A 12283-nucleotide genomic window follows, 5' to 3' on the forward strand; every position below is an offset into this window, starting at 1 on the left:
TGAATAGTGCTATCTAGAATAATTCCCTTGCATTAAACAACCTGCTATTTTACTATTATTAAGTTTTAGTAACACTTCTGGAGGAAACTATCTGTTAAAAAAAAGAAACAAGGTATTGACCCTAAGGTATCTGGGGACTATTGTTTTCTTCAATCAGTTTAAAGCACTTTTCATTCATTTTGTACAATTTTCTTTCACCAGTGTCAGGAAGATCAAAATAAGAAAAGACCCTGTGATGTTTATTACACATCAACAAATAAAAGATATATTTACAGTTGCATTCACCATTTTACTAGGCCTATTAAACAAAAGTGTTGTAAGGAAAAGCCTATAAAGCAAACTTAGAAACAGTAAAAAAAACATTGTTTGAATTCCTACAGAAGCTTCAATTGCTTCACAGTATGAAGTCAGGAATCCTTTAGATAAAAATAAACACAGAATAGATACATTATCTATTGTGACATCTTCTTTCTGCCTTCCAAATACAGGTTCCTTGGTTTAAAAAAATATTTTGCAAATAATTTGCCAAAAAAAGCCATCATCATGCTGGAGGGATCCAGTCAAGAATCTTTTAAATTTGTAAGTAAATATACTTGGAGGGATTTAAAGAAATAGAAACAAAAGATAGAATTTGCATGCTGAACAGAAAGAATGAATTTCCTAAGACTTGAAAATCTTCAGTACTGATGAAGTAGAAATATTAGCAACATGATTACACAAAGATCATAAACATTATTTTACTCTTAGCTGCTGCTGCCAAATCACAGTTTAAAGAGGACTATATATCGCCTGTCATTAAATTCTTATAAATAATCAACATTTTCTGCTCAGGCCCAAGGAATACAAGAAGTGATTTTATTTCTGGTTAACAGGCTTTGTTTGATTGGATTTATTTATTTTTCCCCAAGAATGAAGTTTCTGACCTTTTATTTCTTCTTTATTTTGGATAGCTAATAGGGATACTTACAACTACATTTTCATTGGCCATGCAAAGCACAAAACTTTCATTTCTATCATGCAACCTTGCAACCTTCCTTCACAGACTGGAAGGATATCCTTTGTGCCTAGGTTTGATACAAAAGCTCATTTCAAGCAAATTCAATTAAGAAGGGTAATACAGTTTTAGAAACTATATGTTGCATGTCTATGACAAATTAGTCTTTGCCATTAGACTGTTCCAGGGTTTCCTTTGTGCTGACTTTTTAACCTACAAAAGCATTGAAAAATCCAATTTTGGTTCATTTCCTTGATACTGGAGATGTTACTGCTAGAAGTCAACCAGTGACAGGCATAGCGAGTTACACTCGCTATGACACCAAGTTTTATCATGGAAGACAACGGGGCAGAGAGTATTGCTATTTCCTAGTACATTTCATTGATTTTGTACTAAACTGTGAAGTTTATAAGATAGAGAGACTATATATTGAGACAGGGTAACAAGACATGACAAAAACAACTACCAATTATCTGCTTTTACCTGAGTCTAATAAAAAGTAATTTAAAGATGAGATTCAACTTACTCTTTTTTTTTTTTTTTTCTTTATATGAGTGATCCAAGTTTTGCAGCTATTGGCTACACACACTGTCTGTGTGTCATGCCAAGGCCACGGTGTTTGGCAGACATCACTCTGTTGACATCTTTGTGGTTATGTACCTCCTGTACATACTTGCACAGAAACTGTAAATGGAACCTTTGACATACCATAGTATTCCAGAGCTCCTGCAAATTACAGGTAAAATAAGAATGAGAGCAGACTAGTAGAGAAACAAAGATGCATTACTAAGATGATATATTCTCCTAGAGCAGCATAGCTAAACAGTGTATCCAGATGCCTGATTGTAATGTGTTGCAGTTTACAAATCCTCTGAAAATGTCTAGCATCAAGAAACATGGACAAACTCGGAGAAAAAAACAGATAAATCTTTCCTTGTATTTGTAATGTTGTTTAAAAAAAATCTAAAACTATTTTTACTTAGTTGATTTTTGTAAGCGTGGAAATGATCACAAGGTAAGACTAGAAGCTGAACACATAATAATACAGTCCTGCTTTATACTGTTTTGAAAATAAATTTTAAACCACTCTAAAAGTCTGCCAAAGGTATGCAGCATGGGCAAAAACATATCGATTTATAGTTTCATCAAAACAGAAGATGCTTAAAAGAGAAACACAGTTATATCAACATTAAACTCAATTGGTTAACATGGTGAACTACCTCTTCCAAAATCAGAATTTGTAGCTTTAAGGAAGATCAGAAAAAAACAAGATAAAGGGAAAATTGAGTTCGTCAGTTTGTATGAGATGACAGAAAAGAGGAAAAAATAGGTTAGTAACATTTGTATTTGAAACCATGAGAATAAATATTTTTATTTGCTTTAATCTATGTGTAAACTCAGTTTTTCAATCTGAATCTTGCAGTTTACAGTTTCCACTAACTTAAAGATGGAATTTATTTTAAAAACTACTCATATATTGTTTCTTCAAAACTTAACATTCTGGCTTCACAGGAGTTTGGAATTAAGACTAAACTACAGATTTTTATTTTTAATAATATAGTCTTTTAACTCTTATTTTTATTTAGCATTTTGTTTCATGTTCAGTCATGAATCCTTAATGGATTATTTAAATGACAAACATTAACTATACAACAGAAAGCATTTCAAATAGTATACTCAAGTTAAGAGGGTTTTATCTGTAAAACAAAGATTTTTATCTTTCTTGCTGTAGGCTATGAATTTCTTTAAGAGATTTTTTTTTCTTCTAATTAATGTTGACTGCATGTTATAACTTCCTCATATTTGCCTAGCTTCATGAAGAAGACTAGGACAGCAGTTTTAATAATATTTAGTATTCCCATTGCACAGTTCTAGAATATTTATTGACCTAAAGTTTCTCAAAAAAAATGAAACAGATGCTTGATGCTCACCCTTGCACAGCATACTGTAAATCATACAAACATCATTAATCCTGCATTTATTTAAGTAAAATGTATTTATTTATTTATTTATTTATTTAATTTTTATTAAGTAATTATCAGTACAATATATGATGAAGAGTTAAAAATAGAAGATGGTGTTATCACTTTGAAAGCAGGGAGGTAGCTGTGTGGAAGCAGCAGTACACAGGATATTTTGGGTTTGCAACTTCACATGACACTTAGTCCTTTAAAACAAAACCAGGAAAATGATTCATGTTACGTAGCAAACAGTCTGCTTCTTGCATCCACAGCAGTAGTGCTTATTGCTTTCAAGTTCTGCTACGGTAATACTTACAGAAGACTTTGTCAACAAACTGCAGTTATGTAAGGAACTGGGATGAATTCTCTGCCAAAAAGAAATGCAGTCTTGGTGAACAAGTGCATCTACGATTACTTGGAAGCATTCCCAAACTTGCTGCCAGTCACCTCTTGTGAATTGGATAAATAATAAACCTAAAGCTTGTGTAAAGAATCAGTTGTCTGACCAGTGGGAGGACTACAAAAGCTCTCTTCTCTACCCCACCAGTGATATCTGTATATCCTTCCCAAAGACGTTTCTGTACTGACATTGAATTCTATGTGGCCCTGAGGGTCTAATGTAGTTCTACTAGGCTTATATAAATATATCCCTCCTACCCTTTGGAAACCTAATACATTTCAATCTGTAATGTAAATAGTTTCTTTTTAACATGCAGTGTGTGCTGATTTCACCTTAATTATATATATCCCATTGTGAGAACGCAAACTGTGGGATACTGGGAAAGAATTTAACCAGCAGCCAATAAAAAATAGGGGCTGAAGCTTGGCCTCCATTAACACCTCATTAGGCAGAGCCTGTACTGTACTTAAAATGAGCTAATGATTTTTAAATGTAGTTGTCAACCTACAACTTCATAATGTAGAAACTTTATTTCTCTGTAATATTGAGTGAGCAATAACACATTTTTATCTGTACAAATCAACATGAAGATATTGGAGTACATTATTACCCCAAGCAAGATCTTCACTAGTCGTTAAGAAACACCAGCCTTCAGCACGACCATACTGCTAATACCACAAATTATATTAATTGTAGTATAAATTTTCTGGTGAACAAAAATTGTTGGTTTGAGGAAAACATGAAGTCCTGGACTTGTATATAGTTCAACTTTCTAAGAATAAAGTTAAAATCATAAAACGACTATTAGGTGGTTATAGGATTAATGTAAAAGAATAACAAAATTCTCAGGTTTGAATTTAATATGAAGAAAGAGCATTCTCTATGATACTAAAAATCACCATTACAGTTTACATTAACCTGACAGGATGAACAGTAGTTCAAGAATGCAGGACTTTGATTAACTCCCACTGAAGCTGAGTAAATGACCATAGAGTCAAACAAGGGTTGCACAATATATCCCTTAATTGGCAAGGGGATTGTGGTATTTCTATCCATGAGGTGACCCCTCTGAACAAGGGTTATGACCTGATCTCGTTGCAGTGGATTTGAAGGTATGTGTGTACTGCAGGTGAAGATTGGAAGGTTGGTTTATTGAGGGCAAAATGTTCTCAGTCACTGTCAGTTCCTTGCACTTTCACTGAACATCATTTTTATAAAGTAATAAATAACTAAATAAATAAATGGAAAGGAAATTTCTGAATTTATAAAAATCTTAACATCTGCATTTGTAATTTATGGAAGACTTCTCTTGGCTTTTTTTTTTTTTTTTTAAGTAACAAAATTTCAAAGTGGACTAGTTGCAAAAACTCCCCCGTTAAACTTATCAGTCAGCACTAGCTTAGCTTTCTGGAATCCCAATTAACTGTCAACATCCAGTTACAAAGGGAGGCAGTGAACAGGCATGTTTGCTTTCATGTTTCAGGGTCTTTGCAGTGAAAAATATAACTGAATTTTTGTCTATTCCACCCTCAAAATTTACACATATGGACTTCACTTTTCTGTATGAAAATGGCACCTCAGACAGGCTAGAGCAGTTTTGTAAAGAAGATGCATAACCACCACTTTGCAACTGCCCATGACTAGCTGGTACCCAAAGCAGCATCCCTTTGGAGTAAGTGCAATTAAGATGAGGGACCCTCCTGCTGTTCCTGTTTGATTAGTGAATACAGCAACATTTACTCATAGTCTTCATGCTTGGATGCTACATTCTTTTGGTTGGGAGAATTACAAGAGCTGTTTCCAGGGTGCAGGCAGGGATGCCATGTATAACCTTTGGCTTCGGATATGTAGTCAAACACTCACTCACTGCAATACAGTTTGTAAAATCAGTCACATTTCATAAGTGTGAAAAATGTGGCAGGCTACTCTACAAGGTGAAATATAAGATGGTGATGTCTGTATTCATGGTAGAGAATTTGCTTGGGACAGGTATATCTGTGTCACTGGATCTGGGCAAACTGATATCAGCTAGGGGAGGTTTGGCCCTCATTGAGAAATGGATGTTTTAAAATCTCCTTGATATCAGAGTTATAATGCGTTATGTCCAAATTACTGGCTCCCTGCTGAAAATGGAAGTAGTATGCAATGAAATGTACACTGATTCCAACCAACGGAAAAACAATTACTACGACAAGTTAGCACAGAAGCAGTTAATAGTTGCAGAACTATAGTCGGGAGCTTGCCAAAACTGGCAGCTTGGACCAGAGCCTTGGACCAACAGAACAGTAGGTCTATTTGTCTCATTTACTCTGCTTTTCTCATCTCCTCAACCCCTTTACAAGTAAACAAATATCTATAATAACAATAGTCTTAGTAATCAACATTAATAGTTTTAATAAATCAACATTCAAATACACATTTTCAACAAAAAAGATGTGAGAGGATTATATAATCATAATTTATCACTCATTCCTACTATACTTTGAAACCATTGGTTAAAAAATAAGTGATTTATATAGTAAAACAGATCATATAATTTATTTCATTGATAGCAATTAATTGTTTACTTACAAGAGAGCTTTTCATGACAAGCCTATATTTCTTTAAAATATATTTTACTGCCCTATAAAAGTGAAACCCATTTCTTAAAGCTTTCTAACAAGACATTCAGACCAATTACCCTATTCTGCTTCTTCCTTTATGATTGGTAATTTAGTTTGCTATATAAAACACAATTAAACCTTGTTTAGACTAAAGCTGTCTACACATGGAACTGTAGCTGATGCTAGATTTTAAATCTTAGCCATACTTAAAATAGGTATTCCAGTATATTTCACACTGATGTAGCTTAGTTATCACTTTCATAAGCATAGAAATGTACTTGAGTAAATTAGCATTCTCTCATTCCCAACAATGTCAGCAAAAAGACATTTCCTTTTCATCTTTGCCCAAAAGGTAATATCAAAAACATTACTGATTCACCAATAAACAATTTATCTTGTGCACTTGCATTTTTCACCTTCACTGCAATAACTGCCTGTCATATATTTCTAAGTACATCATTTACAAGTGTATATACTGCTATAGAGAACTGAAATTGCATGGTTACGCACAGGTATTTATAGATATATGCAGGATTAAAACTGAATCATAAAGAAGAGTTTAAATCACATGCAATCCAAGACAGAACAAGGAGATACTTTGAAGGCACTAAGGAAGAAGGTTTTAGGCTTCAGGTAAACTGGAAGAAAAAAGAAAATAAAAATAAAAAAAAAGGAAAAGAAAAAGATGCTTATAAGTATTATACACACATATGTAAAATAACATTTTACTTTGGGTAACAGTTAAAGTGCAAGCAGACTTACATTGGCAGTTAGTCATTTTAATTATAGTGTGATGACACTTGCTAGTTTAGAAAATGAATCATATGGTTGCACAGGAATTCAGTCTTTTTGCCTTAGCTATATTTGTGCAAAAATAGAATTCTAAAAGTGAAACAGACATTCAATTGCTTAAGGATTACTTGATGCATAAGAGTATATTTATTCAGCAATAATTTCGGGTTATCTTCTCCATGTTATTAGCAACCGGACATCCTTCTTAGAGCATGGAAGACAAGTCAGAATGACAAGCAAATCTAATACACTTTCAGGTAGAAAAATATTTAAATAGCCTAAAATCAGACATTGCAAGTGCCTCAAATCTCTCTGATTTTAGTAAACTCAATTACAGACACAATTTAGTACAGCATAATTTCCAGGATTTCTGAAGATAAATATTTTGCTCTGTTAAAGGACTACAGTTGAACCCTAGTGCAATACTTTCAGTGAAATCAATGAATTTACATTAACATAAATTCTTTAAAAACCTGACACATTGACCTACCTTTATGTGACAGACGTAACCTTGGCTGCCTCGTATCTGTTGCATGACATCCCATCGGTAACTCTAGTAACAAGCTATAAAACGCCAGTATTAAAATGTCCTGGGCAGATGCCATCCTGCCCAACATCGAATTCTTGTGTTCTTCGCTGAATTGCTGCTGTTTGTTTGTTTGTTTGTTTTTGTTTTAAGGCTCCAAGTTCCACTTCTACTTTCCCAGCGCTGTTAGATATCTCTCTTTGGTCAGTTTATGGGGTATCTGTATGGGAAATTCCACGTTCATCAAAAAAGCACACAGCCTCAGCTAGCCATTTGTCAAGCTGTGCAAATGTCATGTAAAAATATTCCCTCCCTGGGATAATTGTTTATAACGTGCGAGGACATTCCAAGGCGTTACTCTGCAGTGTTGTGTCTTTAGCTCTCTTTAGCAACTCTGCCCGTGGATTAAGGAAGAAGCTGTATTTTCAGTCCCTCCTGCAAGGCAATTCATTCAGAGAAGGACGGGGAAAAAAAAAAAAAAAAAGAAAAAAAAAAAAGCAAGCACCCTCCTCCTTGGTGCTCTTCAGAACTCAGCCCCTTGCTCTGACTTGCCAAACAGCCAGTTTTAATTCACCTTTCACCTTAGCTAATTAAAAACAAGAAGTGCCATTCCCTCCTGGAGTTGCAGGATCCACCCAGTGGGGAAGCCAGGCTGTCAGGCTGCTGTATTTACTGAGAAAGTTCAGGGAGGGTTGCAGCGATGTACAGAACTAGCTGCTTCTAGGAAGCATTTTAATCCACGTGCCATGCACTGAATCCACAATTGCTTCATGGTTTCACTCTGTAAAGCGTCAGTAGAAGGGTCAGAATTCTTCCTGTCCTTCCCTTCTGAAAAGTCATTTCGGCTTTTGTTCCCAGCTCAGTTTTAGAGGAGGATTAACCCTTGAATTAACTATTTATGTCCATTATCATTTAGAGTCATTAAGCAGCATGCTAGTAAGTAGTTCAGAACAAAAAGATAGAAGTTGTATATTTTATTTTATTATTTTTTTTTTTTTTTAAAGGTGGATTTTGTGTTTTTTTTCTGTTTGTTTGTTTGTTTGTTTCTTTTTTGTTTGTTTGTTTTGTTTTATTATTTTTTTCAAATCTAGTTCTGTGCAATGGCTTCTCCACCTTAATTTTTAACCATCTGAGTCAGGAATCCTAGGTGGTCTATACAAGTGAGTAAAATTACTTGTGGAACTGAATGTCTGTAGGATTGGGCAACATTGGGGAAAAAAAATAATAAAAAAAAAAAAGCTGTGACAACATGATAACATCAAATTTACAAATATCAGGTAGCTGCCTCTTACACTGAAACTACCAAATACCAGAAAATATAATCTCTTTTTCACGTCTTTGTAGTTAAACATCATTAAAAGTCACATCATTAGAAATATATCTGTGGCAAAAACTAAGTTCTTGTAAATAAAGATTATAGATTCATGTCTGTAATATGTTAATGAAGGATTACAATATTTTCTAGCATAAAATCATTTAGCACTTTGTGAGCTGTATTTTATTATTAACAATTGCACTACTTTAATGGGGCATTAATGTTATGTTAGGTCTTTATATTTCTCATTGTTTTATACAGAAAGAATCACAGAGAAAGAAAAATGAAAACTAATATATGAATTTGAAAATAATGCACTCAAACTAATTCTGTAGCCAAAAAAGATAATGATGTCTGGAGAGAAATATTTAATAAGAAATTTCTGGATGCCAGCAAACTGAAAACGATCTAGTACAATAAAATAGTGAAAATCTAATAATTGTAATGGCAGGATACATGGATGGGAGAAGACAGATCTGTTCAAGAAAAATGAAAGATACAAACTACTAAGATGGGAAAAAAAAATAAAAAATAAAAAGTAACTGGGGAAAAGACGGAACTAAATCAATGAGAGTGCCCAAGGACTCCTGGAGGCATTATAATCAGAAGTGGGGAAGAGGTCATGTCTACCTGTTAGTTCTCCAACAGCAGGTCATGTACACATACCTTGGCTAGCTTTAAATCAGTTGGAAACTGTGCCACAGTTAAACAAGAGGAGCAAGAACTGAGCAAGAGCTAAGTCACACAGTTCTTTGCTCTATTTCTTGCACACACATTGCAGGTTGTGTTAAATTGTATATTTATGTGCCAGCTGTAGAGCCAGCTGTCTGGCAGTAGCTCAGCATGTGTGCTTCAGACATTGTCTGTAGAGAAGACAATGCCTTTGCCTCCAAACACTGACCTCAGTACAAGCTAGTTTATCATCTATCTGATAGGGTTATTATCAGCACCTTTCTGTAGTGCTGTGGCATACCAGTGTGCTGCATTTGACCATTAGAAGCTGCTGTAAATGAACATGCTCTGGTGCCTGCTGAGGTCAGGGAAACCTCTCTGAAAATTGGATTTATGTCTTTGGATGTGATTCTGTTAGCTTTTGTAGAAATATTCACTTCTTTTTTATTTATTTTATCATATATATATATTTTTTTCCAAATAAAGATGGAATTAGAAGAATTCTGGAAGACTCATTCCTTTTAAAATGTAGTTCTGCAAAATTTAAACACTTCCAATTCTGAGGTAATCCAAATGACATTTTTGCTTTGAAGGATCCTGATACGGAAAAATTAATACCCTTTCTAATTTAATGTATATATTTTCAAATAGGCTACAAAAATCCAAATGCATGCTCAAGCATGAAAACTGAAACCATATTTAGTGAGTAAACTGAAAATTAGTGTAACCCCCCATATCTCTCTAGAACTGTTATCCAAACTGTGATAGGATGTTATTTATTCATATTCTCAGGATACAGCTAATACAGTAGATGCTGAAGGAATCCAATTATTTAGAGCTCAGATTGTTCAGCCTGGAGAAGAGGAGGCTCAGGGGTGACCTTATCGCTCTTTTTAGGTACCTCAAGGGAGGCTGTAGCGAGGTGGGGGTTGGCCTGTTCTCCCACGTGCCTGGTGACAGGACGAGGGGGAATGGGCTTAAGTTGAGCCAGGGGAGTTTTAGGTTAGATGTTAGGAAGAACTTCTTCACTGAAAGGGTTGTGAGGCATTGGAACAGGCTGCCCAGGGAAGTGGTGGAGTCACCATCCCTGGAAGTCTTCAAAAGACGCTTAGATGTAGAGCTTAGGGATATGGTTTAGTGGAGGGCTGTTAGCGTTAGGTCAGAGGTTGGACTCGATGACCTTGAGGTCTCTTCCAACCTAGAAAATTCTGTGATTCTGTGAGATATCCTGAGGTGGTATGACAAAGTTAGTGCATTGAGTTCAAAATTATTTCCCCAGATTTTGCTTTAAATTCTGGTTTCATTTTCTAGTTATGGAAATTGAGGAAAGGGAAGGATGGAGCTGCTGGAAACTGTGGGTCTTATTTTGTACTTGGATAAGAGGAAAGGTGCAGCAGGTCTACTCAAACACACTGTACATACAAATGAGGGCAATTCCCTGCTGATGAGAGCTTACGTGCACTCACTTGCATTTCAGACCCCACACATCCCCAGCCAGTACATAACTCCTTGGCTCCCTACAAACACAATGTGTCTCAGGGCTAGAGCTCTGGCAGCATCAGAAATACCCAAGCAAGCCGATTTTCATATTTGTGCCCAAGGACAAAGGTGTTTTTGTTTGTTTGTTTGTTTTGTTTTGTTTTGTTTTGTTTTGTTTTGTTTTGTTTTGTGTGTGCATGTGTCTGACCTCTGATTCTTGAGTAGGGTGGGCTGTGTGGGTTCCTCAGTTTCTTTTCTCTGCCCATGGATGGAAGGGCAACAGAGCAAGGGTTCACAAAATCTGGAGCTGCTGCTGGATGTCGAACCTTTAGCTGACTGGCAGCAAGAGGTGCTGGCATGGAAAAGCAGTAAATAGCTGCTGCCCATGAGGAAAGATGACTGCACTGGAAAAAGACCCCAGAAGAAGGAAGAGAAATGGAAAAAATCATATATTAGTGTAAACAGGAAACTGTTTTCTTTCCTAGGAAAAATGAAAGTTCACACCAGATGAGAACACTTGCTTAATTTTTCTAAAATTGCTGTATAAGGACTGTAAGACTTACACCAGCCTGCACCCATACACAAAAAACACTGATGCAAAATGAGTAGTGGATACGTACACAATTTCAAATCAGAAAACTGTGGCCTCAGGCAAGGCAGTCAAGCTCTTTGCCTCAGTGTCTTTTCAATTAAACAGACATATGGTCTCCCCTCAAGGGGTGTTTTGAAAGATTTGTTCCTGAAGGATTTTAAACAGTAGGTAGAAGAATGGCAACTAAGATGTTCAAATATTAGGATTCTGCCTTAAATGAGTACAAACACAGATGCCTGAGGGCTTCAGAGCCTGTATGATGTACACTGCTGGGTCTCTGAAGAGTAAACACAGTGAGTTTACTGCCTATTTTCTGTTAATAAGGCAAACACAACAGATCTCTGTCAAACCTGAATTTATTTCAGTAGCAAAATCTCCAGTTAAGTGTATGTTGACAGATATATAAAAGCTCATGCCTAGAAACATGTAAGTAGAACGTACATAAAAATTCAAATGCAAACCATGTATTTGATTGCTGAAGTAGAATTTGTATAATTACTCTCTACTAAAGAAGACTACATGATTTCTTAAGAGAAAACAAAGAAATAAAGATTGCGTGTACATTTGCATTCTGTATATACAGTATGAAAGTCTAATAAAAGAAATACACATTAGTTATGAATTGCTGTGTAAAGTCTGTGAAACACAGTTTGATTTGCTGCAACCAATGTAGATCAAGAACAATTCTAATGAAGTCACTGAGACTATAAATCTAAACACTCTAATGCAAAATTCTTCTGACATATTGTGTGAACTGGTTTAAGTTTAGCTGATAGAGTGAAATGTAAACACAGGAGCATGATATAAATAACTAGATCTGCAGCTACTAGCACCAGTAACAAATTCTAAACATTATAACTATAAAGCAAAATGTTTAGAAGTTTTAATACTAGGGTGGTCCAAGAATTGCCATAATAATAATTTAAAACTAGGTTTGAAAGCTACAAGG

General features: G+C 35.2%; 1 protein-coding gene across 2 annotated transcripts in view; it reads right to left on the minus strand.

Moving 5' to 3' along the window:
- Nucleotides 1-7884, minus strand: part of SEMA3E (semaphorin 3E) — a 155188-nt gene extending 147304 nt beyond the window's left edge. For both annotated transcript variants that reach the window (XM_082783210.1, XM_082783209.1), the window contains exon 1: nt 7241-7884. In XM_082783210.1, coding sequence (XP_082639336.1) covers nt 7241-7367 — 127 coding nt within the window. In that variant the 5' untranslated portion in view covers nt 7368-7884. The remainder of the gene's footprint in view (nt 1-7240) is intronic.
- Between the last annotated feature and the right edge of the window lie 4399 nt (nt 7885-12283).

The sequence above is a fragment of the Aythya marila genome (genome assembly GCF_965140915.1).
Source record: "Aythya marila genome assembly, chromosome: 1".
Classification (NCBI taxonomy): domain Eukaryota; kingdom Metazoa; phylum Chordata; class Aves; order Anseriformes; family Anatidae; genus Aythya; species Aythya marila.